Source organism: Oryzias latipes, chromosome 1 (genome assembly GCF_053564925.1).
Source record: "Oryzias latipes strain Hd-rR chromosome 1, Olatipes_Hd-rR_3.1".
In the NCBI taxonomy this organism is placed as follows: Eukaryota; Metazoa; Chordata; class Actinopteri; order Beloniformes; family Adrianichthyidae; genus Oryzias; species Oryzias latipes.
This window is the reverse complement of record NC_136237.1, coordinates 43841655-43869195: the sequence shown is the minus strand read 5'-3', so window position 1 is coordinate 43869195 and position 27541 is coordinate 43841655. Positions and strand designations below refer to the sequence as shown.

At 41.0% G+C, this 27541-nt stretch overlaps 1 protein-coding gene and 1 long non-coding RNA gene across 6 annotated transcripts; both read left to right on the top strand.

Annotated features, from left to right (window-relative positions):
• The first annotated feature begins 1859 nt into the window (after positions 1 to 1859).
• On the top strand, positions 1860 to 7756 carry LOC144992638 (uncharacterized). Its single transcript, XR_013656712.1, has 6 exons — positions 1860 to 1999; positions 3146 to 3266; positions 6389 to 6551; positions 6766 to 6958; positions 7051 to 7128; positions 7679 to 7756. It is a non-coding gene; the product is annotated as an uncharacterized LOC144992638 (long non-coding RNA).
• A 5089-nt stretch (positions 7757 to 12845) lies between these two features.
• Positions 12846 to 21853, top strand: LOC111947145 (uncharacterized). Of its 5 annotated transcripts, XM_078949441.1 has the most exons (8): positions 12846 to 12931; positions 13642 to 13747; positions 13909 to 13979; positions 14058 to 14084; positions 15364 to 16086; positions 16168 to 16338; positions 19786 to 19878; positions 20684 to 21853. In XM_078949441.1, the coding sequence occupies exons 5-8, from the start codon at positions 15474 to 15476 to the stop codon at positions 20914 to 20916; spliced, it is 1110 nt and encodes a 369-aa protein (XP_078805567.1). In that variant the 5' UTR covers positions 12846 to 12931; positions 13642 to 13747; positions 13909 to 13979; positions 14058 to 14084; positions 15364 to 15473; the 3' UTR covers positions 20917 to 21853. The 5 variants fall into 5 exon arrangements, 3 of the variants coding, with proteins under 3 accessions (XP_078805567.1, XP_078805566.1, XP_078805561.1); XM_078949440.1 differs by lacking the exon at positions 14058 to 14084; XR_013656657.1 differs by lacking the exon at positions 12846 to 12931 and adding an exon at positions 19640 to 19663 and having other exon boundaries at positions 13551 to 13747; positions 14058 to 16086; positions 20684 to 20909.
• The last annotated feature ends 5688 nt before the right edge of the window (positions 21854 to 27541 follow it).

The window sequence follows — 27541 nt, the reverse complement described above, 5'->3', positions numbered from 1 at the left end:
GAAAAGGAAAGTGAGTCTTCACTGGGAGTAAATGTAGCAGGCGGCGCCCACAGCTGGTCAGATGTTGGTATTTCTGGAGCCAAATCTGGTGGTTGTTGTTGTGGTTCTGCAGCTGGGTCCTTAGCTGGCGGTGGTTGTTGTGATGCTGGTGCAGCTGAGTCCTTAGATGGAGGTGGTTGTGGTGCTGGTGCTGCTGGATCCAAGTCATTGACCGATGGTGGTGGAGGTAATTGTTGTTGCTGTTGTGCTGTGGTTCCTGGGACACTGGCTCGGTCCTTCCTTACTGCCTTGGCCTCTATGCCCCAGAGCGTGGAGGAGGTTCTTCACTAACTCTCTTGCTCCACCTCTGTTCAGGTGTGGGCCTCTTCCCATGAATAGGTCCTTTCGTTTCCAGAATGTATTGAAGTTCTCAATGTAATGGAATCCTCTGGAAGCACACTCTCTGGAGAGCCAATTGTTCAGCTGAAACAGATGGCTAAACTTGAGTGACACCCCATCGATGTTAGGAAGAGATCCACTGATGAATGCTTCAACCTCTACTTTGTCAATACAAGCATAAATGTGCTTAACTTGCTGAATGTTTTGATACAAATATTGGATACGCTTCAAAAGTGAACACATTTTGTAAAGGATTTTAAAAAAATTCCCATAATTTTCAATGAGGCTAGTAAATTAGCATAAATTGACTAAATTTTAAAAACCGTAAAAAATACGAATAACATAAGTACAAGCATAAATGTCTTTAACTTACTGAGTGTTTTGATACCAAAGGGTTTAAAAGGAAACACCGTTTTTAAAGGTTTTTAAAAAGAAAATCCTATTCATTTTCTAGGGAGCTACAATTGGTGTAAATTGTGTAATATCGTAAAGACCGTAAGGTTTTACCAATACCAAAAGACTAAGCATCCTTCTCCTGAGCGTGCTGAACATTTTGATACCAGGATTGCATAAATTGCTAAAAGTGTACTCAAGATTTTATGTAAAAAAAATACAGAAAAAGATATAAAGAACAATACTAAAGGTAAACAGGGTCACTATTGTGCGAATGCTTTGAAGCATTCACACAATGAAGAATTCAGACCAGCTCCTCCAAGCTAAGGGAATTGGTAATTTTCAATGCCAACCCTGGTTGTGACAAAATAGATAAATACAAATAAAAAACTTTTTTTTTAAAACATTTTTTATTTATGTATTTATTTATTTTTGCCCATTGTATTTTGGTTGGCATGCCCAGTATTTCACTTTGAATTTGTTTAGTATTTAGTATAAAAAAATTGTCAGTCATAATCAGTAAATCAGTGCTTCTCAAATAGTACTTTAATACAGGCACTTTAAACTTCTTTTCTGCTTAAGACTAGAACAGGGTTTCTGTGTGACAAAATAAAGTTAATATGATTTGAAATTTGAAAAAGGATTCATTTTTCTTTTTTCTTTTGTTAATGTTAAAAGATACAATTTTAAGTATACTTACACAATTTTTATAGATATTTACCTAATATATATATTGTCACTGCACGAGTGTGTGGGGGGGTGGGGGTTAGGTGGGCGCGAAACATTTTCTTTTTCCTAGGGGGGGCCTGGCAAAAAATAATTGAGAAGCAACTTGAAGAACTGTTTGGGAGCTGAAAGAGAGGGGTCATTTTAGGGAGTGGATAAAAAAAGCCAGTTGTCTATAAAAAGCTGAATTTTTCATCAATACATAACATCATCATTTAGTCTGGCCTTCCATTGGCCAGAAGGCCACCCGTCAAAATTGCAGTCGTGGGAGTTTTAAAGCTTGCAGACTTCTGGGAGACCTGATGGTTCACTAAAGATTCACACTCCACAGCAGTAGGGGGCAGTAGCGGACGTTTGCGCTGGTTGGTACGCACGTGTACGCCTCATCTGATCTGATCAAGAACTTTCGGCTAACGATCCTCGAGCGGAATAATTTCTTCTGCAGCCAGATTCTCTAGCGGAAAGGAATTAATGCAAAACGTATCACCTGACTGTGGACCAGGTAAGAACCATCATTTTAAGTAATGTGTGTTTCTTTTCACTTTCGCGTACTTTCGCCGCCTCTCTTTCGAACTAGCTCGTCCGCTTTTCATTGCGCTCGACCGCCGGCTTACATCTTTGCATTGACTTTCGTTTTGTGGTGTGAATTGCTTGGTTTAATGTCGTATCACCTGACTGTGGACCAGGTAAGAAACATCCTTTCAAGTAATGTTTGTTGTTTTTCACTTTCGCGGACTTTCGCCGCCTCTCTTTCGAACTAGCTTGTCCGCTTTTCATTGCGCTGCAGCCAGGACCGCCGGCTTACATCTTTGCATTGACTTTCGTTTTGTGATGTTACCGAATGGCTTTGGTTTAATGTGTACCTTTTAAAAACCATTAAATTCATCAAGTGCTCTTTAAATAGTGCGGTTTTCTGTGTTCGGTGTTCATCTGTATGACTGGGGTTTTAACTTTTAGGTAAATACTGAGGTTCTTGTCAACTAGCTAATATCAATAATGATTGATTGGTATATTTCAAGCGTAAAAAATACAGGACAAAACACAATTATTTCAAACTCATCACAGAAACAATTAAATGCATTGATTAGAAAAAAATAAAACACACTTATGTCACATATGGTTCATTCATTTTTTGTGATAATTAACTAAAGTTAGTAGAGTTTGATTGCTTGAAAAGGAGTGGGAAGAAGCAAACTTATAAAATCCCACGCCTACCTAATTACTTAATTTCACTGTTTTGCATAATTATGTAATCCGGTCAGTGCAACCTTTATGGCATGATTGTCTTTACAGGACTTTGTGGTGCTGGTTAGACATCCCTAAAATAAGTGTCTCACGGTGACTCTTGTCCCAATAGCAGTCGCTGAAGCCATTAAGGTTTTTAAGAAAAAGCTCAAAACTAATCTTTTTAGCGTAGCTTTTACTTGGTTCTTACATGCCCACATGATTTTATTGTATATTTTACTTGCGGGATGTGCATGTTGCTGGATTTTGATGTTTTTATGTATTTGTTTGTTTTTATTTTATTTATTTATGAATGCTTTTTCGTATTACTGTTATTTATGTTACTGTGGAAAGCACTTTGAGATGCTTGAAAGCAGGAAAAGCACTATATAAATAAATCTGAATTAACACATAGTCTTTGCAGGAGATGGCAGCACAGAGGCCACAGAGGGCTAGAAGAAATCCCAGACAAGATGCTTTGTATTATTGCTCCTTGGGTGAAGATAAGGAAGGATTTGATATTAGATACATTGATTCATTTAAAGGTGAGCCACTGAAGTATTTATGCAATTTTTTTTCAATGTTTGAAATCAACATGAAAAACACATAATTTAGGTTCTTCTGTCATAGAGCATTATTTGCAGTATGTGATATTGATCCCAAATCAGATCCTCAATTAAGTTTTATCTAGATTATTTTTGGCATGGTCATTGTGTATTAGTTAAGTGTTTCATTTATATTGCGCAACCTAATTCACACACACTCCCAAAAGCAAAAACCTACAATCAGAAAACTGAATTAAATAGACTATTCAGTTCCCACTATACAGGGCTCCAGACTAACTTTTTTTCACTAGGAGCACTGTGGCCCCCAACTAAAATTTTAGGGGCACAACCAGAAAATTTAGGGGGCATACCTTAAATCAACATTCTAACCAAATCTACTAATCTCCACTGTATTACGAATAAATACTTTAATAATAGATGCCGAAATTACAATGCGCTGTTTCAAATTCATTGTCACATTTTATTCTGCACTTTTAAAGATGCAACAAGCTAAACTGACAGCACCATCGCTGTCATGACAGTACAAATAGCAAACAAAATACCATAAATTTAGAATAAAAAAAGTTTTTAGCAGCAAAGTGATTACCGTAGTAACCTTTTAGTCATTTCACAGTTTCAAACAATACTTAAATGTATGTACACATTAGAGGATGGAAATTCATGTTGGCGACACCAAATAGACTTTATCAGCGAATTTAGAGCAAGGAAGTGAAGACTTTAACCACTTCTGATTGGTCAGACTGATGACATGTGATTAAGATCCCAAGAATGATTGGTGGAAACAGTTAAAGGGGCGGAACTTTTCCTGACACAGCTGAAGCTGGGGCTAAATCGTGGTATCGTCATTCTTATCAAAATGTATTTAATAGAATCAAATAAACACAAAGAAAAAAGTATTTTACGATCTTTCATATTCCTAACTACTCAGTGTTTTATCAGGGCCTGTAGGGATGAACAAAGAACTGAAATCCTGGAGATGGAAAATGTTGTTAAATCAGTTAATGAGGGCAATTTACCACGGCACACTTGACCATCTCCCACGGCACACTAGTGTGCCGCGGCACACTGGTTGAAAAACACTGCATTATGGGACATGTGTCCTGATGGGTTTTTTGTAGTTCACTGATCAATTAAAATAATTTAAAATACCAACTGATTAAAAAAAGGCTACATACATTACAAAACATTAAAATAATTATAAAAGGTGCAATATCACAGATCATATTTAGGGGGGGAAGCATATTAAAACTAAATTAACTAAAGCCAAATAATTTCAAGAAATATGACACCAGGAATCATCACTTTCTCCATCGTCTGACGTCACCTGAATAACAGCAGAGTTCTGACCTGCAGACAACTTGACCTCAACTTTCACCGCAGCTGATATCAGCTGAAGAAGGATATGGATCTGAATCTAATGTCTGCAGACATAACATCGAAGAGAACTATAAACTCTGTTTTGAACCCAGGAGATCAGCTGTTATCAGTAAAAGAAGAAATGCCAACCTTGGACAATTCGACAGTTTATGGACCCTTTTTATTTTTCCCCAACAGTATTACTTTATTATAAAAAAAATATATATATATATATATAAAAAGAGTAAAACAAATGATTAATCACTTTTGAAAATTTTTAAATTGATTGACTTTTGATGATATTACTTCACTAGCTCCTAAAATTGATAAATTGATTCAAAAATCTTTCCTAATGTAGCATAACTTTGCACATGTTTTTAACTTTTGATACTTGATGAAATTTTGCCATGAAAATTCCTGAAACAGTGTTGTCTATTTTACTGGTATAGTATTATTTTTTAAAGCATATGAATGACTTTTAAAAGTAACATAATTTGCATATATTTCAGATGCTGCATTTGCCATGTTAATTTCTAAAATAGTTATTTTTGACGTAGTACTTAAGTAATTCATCTTTGGCATGTGCCTTATTGATACCTTATGATTCTTAATTCTGTCTGATAAAACCTAGGAACTGGATATTGATAAATCATGTAATAAAATGGTTATAGTATAACGGGGTGGAATTATATAAGTTCGCTTCCTTCCACTCCCTTTCAAGCAATATTTATTAATTATGTCTAATTATCCTAAGTTTGATTAGTTACTGTATGAATGTATAACTGATGATTATATTGCTTCTGTGTATAACTTCTATTTGATTGCTTGAAATAAACCATTTCAAATAAAAAAAAATCAAATCAAATCAAAATTGAATGTTAAGGACAACTCCTAATTCCTGTTGTCCTTCAGTCTTGCTGCAGCTTTGCCCTCATGCCCCCCCCCCCCCCCCCCCCCCCCCCAGGGCACTGGTTCATCTTAAACACGTCTATTGTTGCACTTTCCCCGCCGGTTTTTTAAATCATGTTGTCGCTCACACGTGTTTAATGCTAGAGCCCCGTTAGCTGTCAGGCATGAACGTGTGGGACATTTATTCTCCTCAGCTGACCATCTCCCGCGGGAGTGGTGTGCTGCCGTAACAGCCGTGCATGATGAGAGCCGTGGTTTGCTTTGCGAGTTAGAGACCCCTGCTGTAGACTGGCACTGGTACACTAGCCGCAGGTCAGAAGAACGAATCAATAGTTTGCTTGCTCATAGCTCAGACGCACATATCAGGTTGTGATGATATTTGTCTCTGTTTCCTTCCCACAGATGTTAACGCGCACTCGATTATCTCTAGGCCCCTCCCCCTCCACGCATTTTAGCCACTTACAGTAACTTTCCCTATTCTTCTCACACGCATTGGCCGCCTCAGGCATCCCTCAATGACACTCGAGTGTGCGCTCGCATGTGCTCCAGTCTCATGAGTATTCGCGCGAGTGTGTCTGTCTGTCCGTCCGTCCGTCCGTCCTCGCGTCTCATTGATTATTTCATTGATGATTGATGTGCCCCTTCCACGTTTAATGTATACAAAATACGGAGGGCGGGGGAGGCAAATTTACTGGTGGCACATGTGCGACTGGGTGTAAAATTCAGTCGCACACTCTCAAATTTTGGTCGCAGTCTGGAGCCCTGCTCTATGATAACTTTGCATTGTTTCTTTTTTTATTACTCTCCTTTCTTTGTGATGTGTTTGTTACTTGTAGGTCGAGGTGTGTTCAGCTCCCGGCCCTTTCAAAAGGGAGATTTCCTTCTTGAATACAGAGGACAGCTCATATCAAAAAAGGAACAAGAAAGCAGACTGAAAGTTTACCATGACGCCCTGAAGGTTTTTATGTTTGATTTCCAGTTCAATGGAAAGTTGTTATGGTATGTATCTTCTTTTTTAATGGTAATGTCATCTCTACTCTCTTACTGGTAAAAAGTAGTTTTAGTGATGAAATACAGTCTAAGACAAGGTTAAACATTTGTAATGTTCCATGGAAGTTTTAGGTTGTAGCAGGAATGTTATTTCGTCTTAAATACTCAATGTGCTCAATAACTTCCCTATGTAGCATAACTTATTGTCTGCTTCATATTTTAGTATTGATGCTGCTAGAGAGGACGGGTCACTTGGAAGACTAATAAATGATGATGAAGTGAGCCCAAACAGCAAAATGACCATTACCAGAGTGAATGGAGAACCCCATCTCTGTTTATTTGCAATCAAGGATATTGGTCCTGGAGAAGAAATCACCTATAATTATGGTGACTCCGAATGGCCATGGAGAATCAAGGTATCTGTAAAGTTATTGTTATGCTTTAAAATAATGTATAATTCTATATTTAAATTAAAGAATATGATTTACTCTTCATCCTTTCATCTCAGAAATCCAAAGAAAAGCCAAGTCAATCAGCAGAAGAGAATCCATCAACTTCCAGGTCCTCTCCAGACGACACATCGCAGGTAAATTTCAGTATAAATATCTATTTAGCAATTGTAGAAACATTTAGGTATTTAAATATTGAGTAGTATGAAGGTACATGGATCACTGGTAACATCGACCATAAAGGATGCCTGTATTTGATAAAAATTCCTTGGTGGTAGGGAGGCGCCTGTGTTTGGCAGCGGAGCCGCCACCAGTGTGTGAATGTGTGTGTGACTGGGTGAATGGGTCTGTGACTGTAAAGCACTTTGTCCTTGTAGGAAGAAAGGCGCTATACAAGTATACGCCATTTACCATTTACCATTTACTTTAGAAGCATGAACAGGACAAAGCAGGTTGTCCCATTAAGCGCTCATACACACGTGTCCTGTGTAATACTCAACTGGACAGGTTCTGACATTAGCGGGACATAGTGTTAAAACTAGTATACTGGAATTGAAGTTGTCCTAATGATCACTCTTACACACATGTCCTGTGTAATACTCAACTGGACAGGTCCAGGTTGTAGCAGGACTATTTGCTCAGTGTTTAAGCAAAGAATCTAATTCAGCCTCCATCCTTTCATCTCAGAAATCCAAAGAAAAGCCAAGTCAATCAGCAGAAGAGAATCCACCCACTTCCAGGTCCTATCCAGACGACACACCGCAGGTAAATTTCAGTTTAAATACCTATTTAGTAATTGTAGAAACATTTAGGCATGTTAATATTGAGTAGTATGAAGGTACATGGATCACTGGTAACATCTACAGTAAAGGATGCCTGTATTTGATACAAATTCCTTTAGAAGCATGAACAGGACAAAGCAGGTTGTCCCATTAAGCGCTCATACACACGTGTCCTGTGTAATACTCAACTGGACAGGTTCTGACATTAGCAGGACATAGTGTTAAAACTAGTATACTGGAATTGAAGTTGTCCTAATGATCACTCTTACACACATGTCCTGTGTAATACTCAACTGGACAGGTCCAGGTTGTAGCAGGACTATTTGCTCAGTGTTTAAGCAAAGAATCTAATTCAGCCTCCATCCTTTCATCTCAGAAATCCAAAGAAAAGCCAAGTCAATCAGCAGAAGAGAATCCACCCACTTCCGGGTCCTATCCAGACGACACACCGCAGGTAAATTTCAGTTTAAATACCTATTTAGTAATTGTAGAAACATTTAGGCATTTAAATATTGAGTAGTATGAAGGTACATGGATCACTGGTAACATCTACAGTAAAGGATGCCTGTATTTGATACAAATTCCTTTAGAAGAATGAACAGGACAAAGCAGGTTGTCCCATTAAGCGCTCATACACACGTGTCCTGTGTAATACTCAACTGGACAGGTTCTGACATTAGCAGGACATAGTGTTAAAACTAGTATACTGGAATTGAAGTTGTCTTAATGATCACTCTTACACACATGTCCTGTGTAATACTCAACTGGACAGGTCCAGGTTTTAGCAGGACTATGTGCTCAGTGTTTAAGCAAAGAATCTAATTCAGCCTCCATCCTTTCATCTCAGAAATCCAAAGAAAAGCCAAGTCAATCAGCAGAAGAGAATCCACCCACTTCCGGGTCCTATCCAGACGACACACCGCAGGTAAATTTCAGTTTAAATACCTATTTTTAGTAATTGTAGAAACATTTAGGCATGTTAATATTGAGTAGTATGAAGGTACATGGATCACTGGTAACATCTACAGTAAAGGATGCCTGTATTTGATACAAATTCCTTTAGAAGAATGAACAGGACAAAGCAGGTTGTCCCATTAAGCGCTCATACACACGTGTCCTGTGTAATACTCAACTGGACAGGTTCTGACATTAGCAGGACATAGTGTTAAAACTAGTATACTGGAATTGAAGTTGTCCTAATGATCACTCTTACACACATGTCCTGTGTAATACTCAACTGGACAGGTCCAGGTTTTAGCAGGACTGTGCTCAGTGTTTAAGCAAAGAATCTAATTCAGCCTCCATCCTTTCATCTCAGAAATCCAAAGAAAAGCCAAGTCAATCAGCAGAAGAGAATCCACCCACTTCCAGGTCCTATCCAGACGACACACCGCAGGTAAATTTCAGTTTAAATACCTATTTAGTAATTGTAGAAACATTTAGGCATGTTAATATTGAGTAGTATGAAGGTACATGGATCACTGGTAACATCTACAGTAAAGGATGCCTGTATTTGATACAAATTCCTTTAGAAGCATGAACAGGACAAAGCAGGTTGTCCCATTAAGCGCTCATACACACGTGTCCTGTGTAATACTCAACTGGACAGGTTCTGACATTAGCAGGACATAGTGTTAAAACTAGTATACTGGAAGTGAAGTTGTCCTAATGATCACTCTTACACACATGTCCTGTGTAATACTCAACTGGACAGGTCCAGGTTTTAGCAGGACTGTGCTCAGTGTTTAAGCAAAGAATCTAATTCAGCCTCCATCCTTTCATCTCAGAAATCCAAAGAAAAGCCAAGTCAATCAGCAGAAGAGAATCCACCCACTTCCGGGTCCTATCCAGACGACACACCGCAGGTAAATTTCAGTTTAAATACCTATTTAGTAATTGTAGAAACATTTAGGCATTTAAATATTGAGTAGTATGAAGGTACATGGATCACTGGTAACATCTACAGTAAAGGATGCCTGTATTTGATACAAATTCCTTTAGAAGCATGAACAGGACAAAGCAGGTTGTCCCATTAAGCGCTCATACACACGTGTCCTGTGTAATACTCAACTGGACAGGTTCTGACATTAGCAGGACATAGTGTTAAAACTAGTATACTGGAAGTGAAGTTGTCCTAATGATCACTCTTACACACATGTCCTGTGTAATACTCAACTGGACAGGTCCAGGTTGTAGCAGGACTATGTGCTCAGTGTTTAAGCAAAGAATCTAATTCAGCCTCCATCCTTTCATCTCAGAAATCCAAAGAAAAGCCAAGTCAATCAGCAGAAGAGAATCTACCCACTTCCGGGTCCTATCCAGACGACACACCACAGGTAAATTTCAGTTTAAATACCTATTTAGTAATTGTAGAAACATTTAGGCATGTTAATATTGAGTAGTATGAAGGTACATGGATCACTGGTAACATCTACAGTAAAGGATGCCTGTATTTGATACAAATTCCTTTAGAAGAATGAACAGGACAAAGCAGGTTGTCCCATTAAGCGCTCATACACACGTGTCCTGTGTAATACTCAACTGGACAGGTTCTGACATTAGCAGGACATAGTGTTAAAACTAGTATACTGGAATTGAAGTTGTCCTAATGATCACTCTTACACACATGTCCTGTGTAATACTCAACTGGACAGGTCCAGGTTTTAGCAGGACTGTGCTCAGTGTTTAAGCAAAGAATCTAATTCAGCCTCCATCCTTTCATCTCAGAAATCCAAAGAAAAGCCAAGTCAATCAGCAGAAGAGAATCCACCCACTTCCAGGTCCTATCCAGACGACACACCGCAGGTAAATTTCAGTTTAAATACCTATTTAGTAATTGTAGAAACATTTAGGCATGTTAATATTGAGTAGTATGAAGGTACATGGATCACTGGTAACATCTACAGTAAAGGATGCCTGTATTTGATACAAATTCCTTTAGAAGCATGAACAGGACAAAGCAGGTTGTCCCATTAAGCGCTCATACACACGTGTCCTGTGTAATACTCAACTGGACAGGTTCTGACATTAGCAGGACATAGTGTTAAAACTAGTATACTGGAAGTGAAGTTGTCCTAATGATCACTCTTACACACATGTCCTGTGTAATACTCAACTGGACAGGTCCAGGTTGTAGCAGGACTATGTGCTCAGTGTTTAAGCAAAGAATCTAATTCAGCCTCCATCCTTTCATCTCAGAAATCCAATGAAAAGCCAAGTCAATCAGCAGAAGAGAATCCACCCACTTCCAGGTCCTATCCAGACGACACACCGCAGGTAAATTTCAGTTTAAATACCTATTTAGTAATTGTAGAAACATTTAGGCATGTTAATATTGAGTAGTATGAAGGTACATGGATCACTGGTAACATCTACAGTAAAGGATGCCTGTATTTGATACAAATTCCTTTAGAAGCATGAACAGGACAAAGCAGGTTGTCCCATTAAGCGCTCATACACACGTGTCCTGTGTAATACTCAACTGGACAGGTTCTGACATTAGCAGGACATAGTGTTAAAACTAGTATACTGGAAGTGAAGTTGTCCTAATGATCACTCTTACACACATGTCCTGTGTAATACTCAACTGGACAGGTCCAGGTTTTAGCAGGACTGTGCTCAGTGTTTAAGCAAAGAATCTAATTCAGCCTCCATCCTTTCATCTCAGAAATCCAAAGAAAAGCCAAGTCAATCAGCAGAAGAGAATCCACCCACTTCCGGGTCCTATCCAGACGACACACCGCAGGTAAATTTCAGTTTAAATACCTATTTAGTAATTGTAGAAACATTTAGGCATTTAAATATTGAGTAGTATGAAGGTACATGGATCACTGGTAACATCTACAGTAAAGGATGCCTGTATTTGATACAAATTCCTTTAGAAGCATGAACAGGACAAAGCAGGTTGTCCCATTAAGCGCTCATACACACGTGTCCTGTGTAATACTCAACTGGACAGGTTCTGACATTAGCAGGACATAGTGTTAAAACTAGTATACTGGAAGTGAAGTTGTCCTAATGATCACTCTTACACACATGTCCTGTGTAATACTCAACTGAACAGGTCCAGGTTGTAGCAGGACTATGTGCTCAGTGTTTAAGCAAAGAATCTAATTCAGCCTCCATCCTTTCATCTCAGAAATCCAAAGAAAAGCCAAGTCAATCAGCAGAAGAGAATCCACCCACTTCCGGGTCCTATCCAGACAACACACCGCAGGTAAATTTCAGTTTAAATACCTATTTAGTAATTGTAGAAACATTTAGGCATTTAAATATTGAGTAGTATGAAGGTACATGGATCACTGGTAACATCTACAGTAAAGGATGCCTGTATTTGATACAAATTCCTTTAGAAGCATGAACAGGACAAAGCAGGTTGTCCCATTAAGCGCTCATACACACGTGTCCTGTGTAATACTCAACTGGACAGGTTCTGACATTAGCAGGACATAGTGTTAAAACTAGTATACTGGAATTGAAGTTGTCCTAATGATCACTCTTACACACATGTCCTGTGTAATACTCAACTGGACAGGTCCAGGTTTTAGCAGGACTATTTGCTCAGTGTTTAAGCAAAGAATCTAATTCAGCCTCCATCCTTTCATCTCAGAAATCCAAAGAAAAGCCAAGTCAATCAGCAGAAGAGAATCCACCCACTTCCAGGTCCTATCCAGACGACACACCGCAGGTAAATTTCAGTTTAAATACCTATTTAGTAATTGTAGAAACATTTAGGCATGTTAATATTGAGTAGTATGAAGGTACATGGATCACTGGTAACATCTACAGTAAAGGATGCCTGTATTTGATACAAATTCCTTTAGAAGAATGAACAGGACAAAGCAGGTTGTCCCATTAAGCGCTCATACACACGTGTCCTGTGTAATACTCAACTGGACAGGTTCTGACATTAGCAGGACATAGTGTTAAAACTAGTATACTGGAAGTGAAGTTGTCCTAATGATCACTCTTACACACATGTCCTGTGTAATACTCAACTGGACAGGTCCAGGTTTTAGCAGGACTATGTGCTCAGTGTTTAAGCAAAGAATCTAATTCAGCCTCCATCCTTTCATCTCAGAAATCCAAAGAAAAGCCAAGTCAATCAGCAGAAGAGAATCCACCCACTTCCGGGTCCTATCCAGACGACACACCGCAGGTAAATTTCAGTTTAAATACCTATTTAGTAATTGTAGAAACATTTAGGCATTTAAATATTGAGTAGTATGAAGGTACATGGATCACTGGATTTACTGAATTACGGCCAGTAAATTCTGGGCATTGTTTCCACTCAGTTATGCTTTGGTCCCTCTGAGTGATGTGTTTTCACGGCCCATGCATGATGAAGACGGCCAGCGCGTCATATTGGGTCACCGTAGTGCGACCACTTAGCTTAGCCACATTAATGGAAAACTGCATGTTTTTTTTGCTTAATTAGTATTGAGAAATACCTAATTGGAAAGTATAGACATTGAGACTCTTTGTTCAGCGTTAAATTGAATTTTTTTCCTTTCATGAAATACTAAGACCATGTCACGCCATAGATGTTCTTTTGTCAAAAGTTGGTAAAATAACATGACTTTGGCAATGTTTTAGTAGCTTCATTTCCATTAACCACAGAATTGCACAAATTGGATTTTTTTTATAAAGAAATGAACTTATAGGTAACACCTCAATTTTGAAAACACTTGCATTTATCGAAAAAAAAAAACCTTTTGTGTTTTGAGGTGTTGATTTTATCTTTTTAATATCAAACAAGTTTCTCAAACACTTCTGTGTCTGGCTTTTTGAATTTTTTTGAACAATTGTGTAGCTTTGCTCTCCCCAGTGCTGTGACATCACACAAATGCTGTTGGTTTTTGTCTACAGGACTGTGATCATGATTTAGTCGCTGACGAAATGTCACCTTTGGAGAAATGTGTCATATGTGGAGGACCTTTTACTCCTCTGAAATGGAGTGGTGTGAGATGTGAAGGTAATTTTTTGCTTAACAATGTAAAGATATGTACATTTCTGGTTTGAATGTGATTCTATTGGGGCATCATAAAAACATCTATTGCTATGGTATATCTTTTTGAGCTTTTACAAGTGCAAATTAGCTGTATTCATTTTATGTACTTTTAATTTTCTGTGTAGTTTGCAACCAGACCTGGCACAAAAGGTGTTACAATATTCACATGGTGGACATCTCAGAACCTCAATCACTGGTACGTTTTTATTTGTTCTTTTCAGTGAAATGTCTTCCAAATCCATAAAGTTTACTTTTTGTTTTTAATTGTGGGCAGGTTTTAAATGAACAAAGCTCAAGTGAGGTGGGTTCATCAGAAGAGGAATACGTGCCTGATTCCACAGCTGATTCAGACAGCTCATTTGTCAATAAATCAGAGATTTTAAGCATAAATCGCAAACGAGTACAGATCTCGGAGGTTTCAACCAGTCAGTCTGCTTCCAAAAAGAAAAGATTTCACCAAGAAGATTCTGTAGAGGGAGAAAGACTGAGTTCTTCTGAAGCTGCAGGGTCATTATCTCAAGATGAACTCAGAAAAAGACGATTTGAAAAATCTGATGCGACTTCAAATGAAAGAAATGCTCGCAATGAATGCATGACTGATAGCTATAATGCTCGGCCTGAAGATTTACCCAAGTCATCCCTCTTACTCAGAAACAGAAACTACTGCTATATTTGTGGAAAGCTACAGACAAAGTTTACACGCCATTTGAAAAGGCATGAGAAAAAATATGCTGATGTTGCCCAAGTTTTAAGTCTTCCCAAGAAGTCCAAAAAGCGCTTGGAAATGCTTGCTAAGCTGCGCAACAAGGGAAACTATGACCATAACTCAGAGGTCTTAGCAAGTGGCATAGGAACATTAAAACCAAAACGCACATCAAAGAAAAACTACAAAGAAAAAGACTATATTCACTGCATTTACTGTCAGGCATTATATCTCAGAAGAGATCTGTGGAGACATGTTCGAAAATGTTCTTCCAAACCAGGAAAAGCCACTTCAGAGGGACATGACAAAAGAGTCTTGTCTTTGGCCTCTATGAATGAGTCAGCTCTTTGTCAGCAAGTTTCCCCAGGTGTTTGGAAAATATTAGCTGTCATGAAAGATGATGACATAACATCCACTGTGCGAAGTGACTTCTCTATTCTCCAGCTTGCCCAGTCACTCTTTAACAAACATGGACAAGATCCCACCAAATTTGACTACATTCGTCAGAAACTCAGAGAATGTGGAAGACTTCTGCTTGTACTTCGGAAAGAATTTTCAATTAACACCTTTGAGGATGCTGTCAGGCCTGCAAATTTTGATGTGGTTATTACAGCTGTCAAGAAAGTGTCTGGCTATGATGGAGAAAAGAACTGCTACTCTACTCCAAGCCTTGCCCTGAAGTTGGGCCACTCATTGCAGAAAGTTAATGACATTTTACATTGTCGAGCACTTATGGCTCAAGACAGTACACTGATCAAGTCGACCCAAAGTTTCAAAACCCTCTTTTCTACAAAGTGGTCTGAATTCATTTCCCATACTGCACTGTCAACACTAAACGAGCGTCACTTTAACAAGCCTTCCACTCTTCCCTTCACAGAAGATGTTCAATGTCTTCATAGACATCTGGAGAAGATTACTGACGAAGCACTGAAGGACTTGGAGGAGCATAGTTCACCCAAATCATACAGTGAACTTTGCAAAGTCACCATGGCAAAAGTAATACTGTTCAACAGAAGACGAGGGGGAGAAGTTTCAAAGATGACATTATGTGGCTTTCAGGGGAGAGACTCAAGTGCCCTCCACAAGGATATTGCATTTGGACTTACAAAATTTGAACGTCACCTTTGTCAACACTTCAGTCGCGTGGAATTGAGGGGTAAACGTGGTCGAAAGGTTGCAGTGTTACTTTCACCGGACATGGTGAGTGCAATAACACGGCTGACTGAGAAGAGAGCAGACTGTGGTGTACTGGCAGAAAACCCCTTTCTTTTTGCCAGGCCTAAATGTCTGACTCCTTACAGAGGACAGGACTGTTTAAGGCTTTATGCAGCAGAATGTGGGGCTAAAAACCCAGAGCTCCTCAGGTCGACTCAGTTGCGCAAACATGTTGCAACTTTGTCTCAGATCCTGAATCTCAAGAATCACGAGTTGGATCAAGTTGCCAACTTTCTTGGTCACGATATTCGCGTTCATCGTGAATATTATAGACTTCCAGAGGCTACTACACAGCTGGCTAAGATATCTAAACTACTCATTGCCATGGAGAAAGGGTCTCTTCAAAACCTACAAGGCAAAACACTGGAAGAGATTGAAATCGAAGGTGAAGTTGCATTTAAGCTAAGAGTTGGACCTTTCCAGAACTTGAACTGAACTATATCTTAACACAATTTAATTTTACTAGATAAGCTAGAGTTGACAGAGTCAAGTGGAGAGAGCGACAGCGACACAGAGGCCGACGCCGCCGTTGAAGAGGCCGACGCCGCCGTTGAAGAGGCCGACGTCGCCGTTGAAGAGACCAACGCCACTGTTGAAGAGGGCGAGGTTGAAGAAAATCTCTCAAATCCAAAGGCTGGTAAGCACAAAATGATTTTTCTTGAAATTGTTCTGTTCATGAAACCACATGACTAATAAACGTCATCACAGAGTCTCTGGGAAGTGAGAGGATGTGGACACCTGTTCGTTAAATTAAATTCAATTTTATTTATACCACAAAAGATTTGCCTCATTGGGCTGAATGCAAGTAATTATAAAGAGGCACAAGGTTTTTCATAACATATAAACAATAGCTACAAACTAAAGACTGAATACATTTGGTCATCCCTGTCCTTAGACAGTCATTCCTGGTAAGGAAAAACTCCTAAAAAAATGTAAAAAAAATCTGATTCAGGAAAAAAAAGCAGAAACTTCAGGAATGCCCACGTGAGGGCGAGATCCTATCCCAGGACAGACATGCGATTTACCAGGACTGTTATAGAGGAATTAGCTTATCTAACTCTCCACTATGTATTTGAAAGAGTTCCGTCAGATATGGCTGAGGGATCGGTGGGGACAATGCCCTCAGCCCAACTTTATCTTTAGAAATAGCACACAGTGATTTTATGTCTGTGTAAATTATGAGTTCAGGTTTTAATCTTGGAAATCAAACTCAGGATTTAAAGGGTACATTAATTGTTTAGTCACATAACATAACATTTGTTTATAAACAATACGTGGTGCAATCCTGGACCATTTCACTGTACAAAAGACCATATGCTGCAGAGACTGTGAGCTTTTAGCAGTTAGCATCCGGCCGTATTATCTACCTCGGGAGTTTACGAACGTCCTTGCCGTCTGTGTTTACATCCCGCCCAGAGCGCGCAAAGACAGCCATTGAGGTAGTGGTCCAAACGGTTTCAGAGCTGCAAACGAGGCACCCACAGGCTCTCGTGGTCGTCTCAGGGGACTTCAATCACGTCTCCCTGGATGCCCCACCATCAACGATGCATCAGTGCGTGAACTGTCCCACTCGCAGCGACAGGACAATCGATTTGTTTTATGTCAGCATCAAAGATGCCTATCAGGCCACGCCCCTCCCTGCCCTCGGCAAATCAGACCAAAATCTGATTTCCTTACAGCCCACATACACGCCTTTAGTGAAGAGGCAGCCTGCAGCAACAAAGAGCGTGAGGAGGTGGACACCTGAGGCTGAGGGGGAACTCAGAGACTGCTTTGGATGCACAGACTGGAGCGCCCTGCTGGACCCCAATGGAGTGACATCGAAGGAGCATCCCAATGTATAACAGACTATATGAACTTCTGCATGTAGACTGTTGTGCTCACAAAACTGTCCATTGTTATGCAAATAACAAACCCTGGATAACAAGGACAGTGAAAGTGGTTTTAAATAAAAAGAGCATTCCTCAAAAAGGATCAGGAGGAAATTAAAAGGGTCCAGATAGACCCGAGGAGCTGCCTGAAAGATGCAAAAAAACACCTATAAGGACAGAGTGGAGAAGAAACTGGAGAACAATAACATCAGGGAGGTGTGGCGATGAATGAAAACCATTACAGGCTGCAACAAGACAACAGTAGTTGGGGGAAGTGCTGAAAAAGCCAATGTATGGAATACCTATTTTAATAGATTTCACATCCCCCCCCCCACACCCAATTCCAACACCAGCCCTGTCTTGCACCACACCCATCACCGTGCCCTTCTCACTGCCTGTCCTCATCCCTTAGCCAGAGGAGGGCCAGCTCCTCAGACTGCTCCTTCCTCCATCAACCATGATCCATCTCTTCCAGTGTCCTCGCCATGTGATCCATGCCTTCCACCTGCAGAATGTGTTTCCCACCACATCACAGATCATCTGGTGCAGAGGGAACTGCAGAGACTGAACATGAGGAAAGCCCTGGGTCCAGACAGTGTGTCCCAGACTCCTGAAAACGTGTGTATACGAGCTTGGGGCTCCTCTTCAGCATCTGTTTAACCTGAGCCTGGACCTGGGACAGGTGCCATCTCTGTGGAAGAACTCATGTATCATTCCACTCCCCAAAGTCAAGCACCCAAAGGAGAACAAAGACTACCGGCCTGTAGCACTGACTTCACACGTGATGAAGATCTTTGAGAGGTTGGTGCTGCAGCAGCTGACGTCACAGGTCCAGCATGTCCAAGATCCACTGCAGTTTGCGTACCAGGAGAGAGTGGGGGTGGAGGATGCGGTCCTCTACCTGCTACACCATACCTACTCACACCTGGAGGAAGGAGGTGGTGCAGTGAAAAAACTGTTTTTGATTTCTCCTGGGCCTTTAACGCCATTCATCCTCACCTACTGCAGGAAAAATGAACCAAGATGGCAGTACAACCACCCTTGGTTTTTTGGATCATGGACTACCTCACTAACAGGCTGCAATACGTCTGCATGGGGGGATCGTTCTCCAGTACCCTCCGCTGCAGCGTGGGGGCACTGCAGGGGACAGTGCCATCTCCTCTCCTCTTCACGCTGTATACATCTGATTTCCACTACAACACCGCAACCTGCGACTTGCAGAAGTTCTCAGACGATACAGCTGTTGTGGCCTACATAAAAAGAGAAGAGGACAGCGAGTACAGGCAGCTGGTGGAGGACTTTGTGGGCGGGTGCAGGAAAAACCAGCTGCAGCTGAACCTCCAGAAGACCAAAGAAATGGTTCTGGACTTCAGGAGGAAAGCTGCAACACCTCAACAGCTGCACATAGAGGGAGACAGCTTGGAGAGGGTGCAAACCTACAAATACTTGGCGGTCGTATTGGACCACAAGCTGGACTGGACCGCCAACACAGATCAGCTCTACAAAAAGAATCAGTCCAGGCTGTACTTTCTCCGGAGGCTGCGCTTGTTCAATATCTGCACAAAGCTGCTGCAGGTGTTTTCTCAGTCTGTGGTGGCGAGTGCTCTCCTCGATTCTGCTATTTGCTGGAGCAGCACCAGCAAGAAGAACATCTGCCGGCTCAACAAAATCATCAAGAGCTCTGTGGTGGGGCTGAAGCTGGCTCCTGTGGAGGAGGTGGCTGAACTCTGACCGTCTTCAGGTCCATCATGAGGCATCCCTCACATCCACTACATGAGGCCTTCACCAGCAGGAGGAGTACATTCAGCAGCAGACTGCTGTCCCAGCGCTGCTCCACGGACAGACTGAAGAACTCTTTTGTTCCTCGCGCCATCTTGCAATACAACTCTTTAGCTGAACCTCTTAGAAGCGTTTAATTATTTTTATATCATTAATTCTTAATCTATTTAATGTATTGATATTTAACTTATTTATTCCTGTATTTTTAATGTATTTTTATTCTTAAATCCACCACTCATATTGCTTTTATGTCCTTTTATGTGTGTATGTTTTTATGATTGTCAGCAGATGACCAAATTTAAATTTCCTAAGGTATTTAATAATCCCTTATCTATCTGTCTATCCATTTTGTGCATCACAATATGAGAAACATGCTTTCAACAAATAAATGCTTACTGGGAAGTATTTTTATTAATACTATTTTACTTTTTCAGCACAAAGTCAAAACAAAGATGAGAAGGACAAGGAACTTAAGGCATTAAAATGGAAGCGGAGGAAGCCTGACGGAAAGAAACAAAAACAATCTGGTAAGTGCAGCCACCCGTACATAAGTCACATGCGCACACAAGTAAAACTGAATTATGATCAACATTAAACATAATTCAAAGTCCAAAAGACTAATAGTATTTTTTTATGTTTCTCCCCTCACACTGCTTCATCATTCTGAGTAAGGATATGCCTTTTGTACAAATAGTATTGATGACAACTAATCCACAAATTGACAGAAAATCAATTTAGAAAGTGACTGAATATCTCTTTTTTTCCACTCGTTACACTCTTTTAAGACTGACGAAATTATACCTATAATTGGAATACTAAGAATGTTCACATAAGATGTAACTGTAAAACCACATATAGTGGGATTTGTATCTAAGGCCTAATCCAAATTTTTCCCATCTCCTTACCCCTCCATTTGAAGGGGCTTTTGAAGTGGTGTCCGAAATATATTTTTTTATTTTCTACCCTCCATGTGGGGGGAAACTGACCCCTCCCTTGCGAAGGGGTTCCGCTGTGCTGTGCAAGCACTTTTCTTAATGTGGGTGCGCTCTGGAGCACAGAAGTTTAAATGTAAATTAAAGTAATGACTTTGTTGTAGCATGACCCTTTTGAAGTTAGACAACCGCTGTTATGTATATTTGAGCAGTGGAAGCGCTGCGCTATTGCAAGCTGACTATCGACTAATGGTGACGTCCAAGTTTTGAGACACTAGTTTCATTAGTGTCTGTTTGGAGTGCTACATTTATGATGTGGGGAGAAGGGAAGAATTTAGATTGGGCCTAAAAATCTCCTAAAATGGGTGTCTAATTTCAAACTGTGTTTTATCTTTTTTAGCTGCTGAGCAAGAAAAGAAACGAATGAAGCAAATAAAACGACCCTGGTCCAAAGAGGAAGTAAACGCTGTCATGAGACACTTCAAGGACCATATAATGAAGGGAAAACTTGCTTCCATGATAGAATGTGGGCAGTGCAAAAAGGCAGAGAATCCTGTTCTTGACAACCGTACCCTACAGAACATCAGAGACTTTGTGAGAAATCGTGGTATTACCATGAAAAACAAAAAGTAACCCAGCGAACATTTCCATATGGCCCATATGATTTACCTTTGGGCTGAATATCTGGGCCCCGGGTGGGTTTGTCCACGAGTTCCGTGGTGACCCCATCTGTGTTTGCACACACTGGCTTAGAAGGAAACTCAGTGGTCTGAGTTCCCAACGCTAACCAGCTGCTCTGTGGAAAGCATTGTGTGCCAACAACCTGCCTTACGGATAGTGTAGCGAGTTAGCGAGCTACACTGTCTAGCGAGCCAGATTACTCAGTGCCCATTCAAGCTAGTGTGGGCAAACACAGATGGGGCCACTGTGGAACCTGTGAACAAACCCACCTGGGGCTCAACAATTCAGCCCAAAGGTAAGCCATGTGGGGCTCACATTCAAATGTTTGCTAAATGAAGATTTTTGATATATAGTATATAAAAGTATGAATAAGCAGTTAAGGCTTAAATTTTGTTTTTTTGTTCAGTTGTCAAAAGGTTATTTCTTTATTTGCCTTTACATTAGAAAGAATATAATTTTGAAGTAAGGACTTATGGCTATGTAGTTTTTTTCTGAAAACTATCTTTTACATTAGACAGAACATTAACAATAAATAAGCACTAGATTCTTGAATGTTTTTCCATTTAAAACTGCATATTCTTGTCACCTTTTTGACAAGACTAAGTTTTTTTCAACATTTTTGCTGTATTTGCTTTTCATTTCACAAATAGAACTGTCATAAGCATTTAAATGTACTTTTTTATGTTTATAAAAACAATGATTACAGTGAACTACACAGTATAAAAGTTCAATAAAAGGATTTTTGGGTGGGAGGACCCATCAAGGTCGTTGGGTCCTTTGAAGTCACGTTTTAGACATGTTTGTGTGTTTGTATACTGTGGACCTCATAAATACTCTTTTTGTCAGAGGCGGGGCTAATGGAGCTCATTAAAGTGTCCTGGTAATGTTGTGTTTTGTCATATATTATTATTTCTTGTTGTAATAACTTTTTTCAAATTTTGAACTGGGTTATGTGAAGTACCGCCACAAATAGATTTTTTGAGATACTGCTTGTCCTTAGAAATCAAGCAGAAAGGGGTGTCCCCATAATGTAGTAACAAACGTGTTTGAAAAAACTGTCCTTTTAATCCACCAATACCAGTATGTGTGTGTGTGACCATGAGAGAGAGAGAAAAGAGGAATACAAATAAAATAAGGAAAACATGACTAGTCTTACATTAAAGGATTCATTTCAGTGAAATGGTTTATTTTGCTAAGTGTTAATATACCATTAGTTTTGTGTTGTGTATTTTTTGCTTTTCTTTTTCGGGAGCCAGTTTAGCTCATGCTGGTTTGCGGCGCCTTCCGTCCGTGAAACCCGGGTTCAACAACGGGCTGCTCCCTGTTCCCTTCTCTACGCCGGTTCCAAGCCCGGTTTGAGAAGGTTGCGTCAGGAAGGGCATCCGGCGTAAAACATTGCCAAATTTACCATGCGACTTGTTCGCTGTGGCGACCCCTGATGGGAGAAGCCGAAAGTGGAAGAAGATTTTTTGCTTTTCTTTTAGTTTGGAGAGAACTATTAAAAGTAATTGTTTGTGTCAGCCTGTGCTTTTAAACTGTGATTCAGACATTAAAATATTAATTGGAGAGAACTTTTTGTAGCTCAGAAACAAAACAGAAGACAAAACAGAAGTCTTGGTTATCGGTTCTGAAGCAGAGAGAGAGATAAGGTTGTTTTTTTCCATCAACCAACTGTATGAGATCGTAAGGAACCTTGGTTTGATCTTAGATGCTGACGAATATAGTGTGACGAATTTATGAACTGCATGGTGAACCTGTACTCCTGAAATCATTGTTCAAAGCAGCAGCAGTTGCGACACATGGGCCATGCCATGTGTCGACAGGAGGAATGACAGTGCTCATACAAAATTATTTTACAGCATTTGGCCTACAATCGTACTTAAAAAGGTTTTGTACAACATGCCCTACCTGTATACGGAAAACCCACATGCGACCAAAGCGGGGAGCTTTTCCTAAGCCATCCTACCCTTTCCAGGTATTACACATGGATTTCATTGAACTTACTGCAAGTGGCCCCTATAAGTACTGCCTTGTGCTAATAGACGCATTCTCAAAGTGGGTAGAAATAATCCCTACCAAAAAAGCTGACGCGATCTCAGTAGCAAAAGGTATCTGTAAAACCATCATTCCCAATTATGGAATACCAGAAATTATATATAGTGATAATGGAGCCCATTTTGTTAACACCATCATCCAAAACATGGCCGCCAGCCTAAAAATGATGTTTAAAAATCACTGTGCATACCACCCACAAAGTGCAGGACTTGTGGAACGCACAAATGGAACAGTAAAAAGCAGACTCAAAAAATGCATGGAAACAACAGGAAGACCATGGCCAGAGTGTTTAGATCTAGTAAAACTATAAATGAGAATCACACCTACATCAGATGGCCTGACACCCTTTGAAATAGTCTATGGAAGGCCCTATAGGTTACCTATAGTAGCCTTAGACTTACAAAAAGCTAATGAAGAAAAAACAATAGCAGATTTTATCATAAGAATGATAAACCAGAAGGAGGTGTCCAATGCAAATTTACTGCCATCTGACTCCTTATCTCCACAGGAAAGCTCACCGGTGAAACCAGGCGACTGGGTGTTCATCAAGGTCCTAAAAAGGAAGAATTGGGCCAGCCTACGGTGGGAGGGACCATACCAAGTCCTCCTAACAACACCCACGGCAGTAAAAATAGCTGAACGCCCCAGCTGGATACATCTCAGTCACTGTAAGTTGCAGCGTGCACCAGAGGCCTAAATGAGGCTGTTGTGGTGAAGTCTGACTACAGAGGGGTTCCGTCTTTTAGTGGCGGTTCGTCTCAATCGTCAGCGAAGAAACCAGCCGAACCCAACATCCATTAGAACCTGGGTCTTTGAAGTGACTCTGCAACCTAGCAGCATGGAAGGCCCACTGCTGGGAGACCACAGCAGGTGGGCGCGGAGCTGCGCTGTGACTGTAGCATGTCTTCTTGTCGCATTGACCTTCCTAGCAATGGAGAAACCAGGAGAAGGCGGTATCAACCTCGTCCACCGCTCATGGGATCTGTATGAAAAGACAACTCACCTCAATATTGCCACCCATGATCATTCCTACAGTACCAATCTCTGGTGGCAACTGATGAACAGAACTGCACACGACAGCAACATCACCAGCTGTTATGTGTGTACTTTCATGCCGTATGCTTCCCACAATACAGGTCTCCGTCCAGGCAATATCACCAGAAGACAACAAGATTGCCTGTATGAACTCAGCACACACCCTGGCTACAACTGAACTAACAGGAGGACATTCAACTCCTGGAGAAAAAGGAATTACTTTGAGCGGTTTTGGGTTCCTCACAATAACCCCCGTGGATCAGGTGGCCCAATGAGAGACCTGTTGCCACTACCACAAGACCCCATTAAGCTCCCGGAGGTGATATCTTTGTTCGATCTAACTACTCAGCTTGTATGCAGAAAACCAACAGGATCAGAGGAAGCTGTGGATTATTCCTGATCAAACGGACATTTGACATAACAAACCAGACCAAAGGTAGGCAAAACCTAGCAGGTTGCAGTACCATAGTGCCTGGGGACCGAGGATCCAGGGTCCTAGCTGATTGGTACTTCCTGTGCGGACACACTGCCTATGCATCCCTTCCTCCAAACTGGGGAGGCCTTTGTGCTCTGGTCCCTCTGGTTCCACCTGTGTTCTCATGAACAGAACCGTCTGAACACCCCACCCCGCACGACGGAAACGTGCTGCACCGGAGTTCCACATGAACGCCCTACAAATGACTACCAATACTGGAGTCCCATGGGAGTTCCGCATCTGGGGTGGAGGAGCAAAGTTCGGACAATCACTCCTTCCATGGATCGGAGTGACAGAAGTAAGAGACCACATCGAGAGCAACAGGTACGCATTGCTGAGACTCCTTAACACCACCTACAAGTTTTCCAATGCATCAGCAGCAGAGATGTCGGCCATAAGAACTATGGTTCTGCAAAATCGACTCGTGCTCGACCTCCAGACTGCATCATCAGGAGGTGTGCAGAATGGTTGGAGACACCTGCTGCACTTTCATCCCGGACGGTACCAGTGATGGACAGGACATTTCTACCGCACTGCACGACTTAACAGGGCTGCAAGCCTATGTTAAATCTGCGACTCCTGGTGCCAGTCCCACCAGTGACATCTGGTCCTGGCTAACACCAGGTCCATGTCGGCACCTCCTGCTGAAATTATTGACCCCTATACTCATCGTTTTGTGCATGTTTTTGTCTGTTTACAACATACGCTCTGCCTTGTGTCATGTCCATGATCGCAAAGGCTACCATGCAGACTTTCATTCGTTACCAGCTTTTCCAACAAGCTGAAGAGGAACCCTCCCCACGTGACTGCTAATACTCCAGAGGCATCGTATGAATCTCTCACACTGAAAGTGCAAAAGCAAGTGGTGAAATGATGTTGTGATGCCTTGTTCTTATGATTAAAAACCATGTTTCACGTTTGTACCTTCCCCTTATGGTGTTTACTCATGACGTGTTTGAAATGATAAAAAGGGAGGGATGTTAGAGTTAAATAATTATCATTTGCTTGCACACTATATCTCCATAATATGATTGTCTCATTTCTATCTTTCAGTAAGAAAACAATGACCTGAAAAGTTGTGATTATACGAGAATATGATGTTCTTGTTGTTTCTGATTAAATGACCCACATTCATGTCTGCAACCTTCAGTTTTCAATAAAAGAAGGCTCCATGCACTAGGATGGGAGAACTCCTCTGTGACAGTTCGCGCTGTCACAGACCGATTCTCCTTCTGCAGAAGTCTAGCAAAAGTTCTCATCTCCTGTGTGGTTCTTCTCTTTATTAAGGAAAAAGTCAGAACCCTGACAACGAGTTTCAGCGTTAAACCACGGTGCTACTCGGTTTTGTCTAACGAACTTAGGTTTCAAGGGGGCAACAACATGGAGTGTACTCCTGAGGGCTTGTAAGGCATCATTAACAAAGTGGTCATTTATACTAGGACTGATGCTATGGGAGCTGGACTCAGAGTATTTTCTCAGAATATCACTAAGTACTGGCTGAACTGTGTGTTTAAACTCAGACACAGAACGGTCAGTTAAACTTCTTCTAAGCTGTTTCTTATTCACTGGGGCAGAAGGATGTTCCAGTGTAAACTGGAAGGTAATCAGAAAGTGATCAGAAATGATGGGGTTAAGAGGAAGGACACTCAGCTGGCTGATCTCTATACCATGGGTTAGAACAAGATCCAGGGTGTGCTTATGACAGGGAGTGGGTTCATTCACACTTTGGGTGAAACCAACATCATCTAATAAAGCTGCAAAAGCCTTTCCTAGACAGTCACTGGGGTCATCAACATGAATATTAAAATCCCCTATTATTATAGTCTGATCAGAATCTAAGACAATACTCGATAAGAAGTCGGAAAACTCAGTTAAAAATTCTTAATATGGGCCGGGGAGGCGATAAATAATTATGAGTAAAACAGGTTTTCGAGTTTTCCTGTTTGGGTGATTTATAGACAATATGATGCTTTCAAATGAATTATAAGCATTTTTAACTTTAGGGCTGAGAAGTAAGCTAGACTGTGATATTACTGCCAAACCACCTCCTTTCCCTGAAATCCTGGATTTCTGATAGTTAGCATAAGTGGGGGAGGGGGTTGCTTCATTCAATCTAACATAGTCATCCTGATGGAGCCAAGTTTCTGTTAAGGCTAGAAGACTGAGGTTGTTATCAATGATTAACTCATTGACTAATAGGGACTTGGAGGAAATGGATGGAATGTTTAATAAACCGCATTTAATTACATCATAATTCTGCTTGTGAGAACTGCTGTCTGTCACTTTGAGGTTTCTATGACGCGTTCCTTTCATTTGTCTTTCAGCACATAAGCTAAAGCTAGGACCTGCTTGACTTTCCCTGCATGGGTTTTGCACCAGCACTAACCCTAAGGGAGGCTCAGAGGAGCGTTTTACACTGCTGCTCTGCGCCCGGGTCTCGTCTCTGGATTGTCAGGTTAACATACTAAGCCTAGCAGAAATGTTTCTAGAAAGAAGACCGGCACCGTCCCGAGTGGGATGGACACTGTCTCTCCGCATGAGAGCGGGCTTCCCCCAAAACCCGCTCCAGTTATCCACAAAACCAACGCCGTTTTCTGGGCACCATCTAGAAAGCCAGCGGTTAAATGATGAAAAGCGGCTGTACATTTCATCACTGACTAAGTTCGGCAGGGGACCAGAGAAAATTACAGTGTCGGACATCGTCTTAGCCAGTTTACACACCGAAGTTACGTTTAGCTTAACCACCTCTGATTTTCTCCGTCGGGCATCATTACCGCCTGCGTGAATCACGACTCAACGGAACCTGGAGCTAACATCCTAAGGTTCCCCTCGATGTCACCAACTCTGGCCCCCGGATAACACCTGACTGTAGCCGCTGGGAGCTCCACGTTTCTAACTTCAGAAGAGCCTATAACCAGAGTTGAGTGTTCAGCGGGTGTGTCGCTGAGGGGGGAGAACCTATTACTAACGTGGAGTCTCGGGTGCTCTAAGTTTTAGCGTTTAGCACTATGT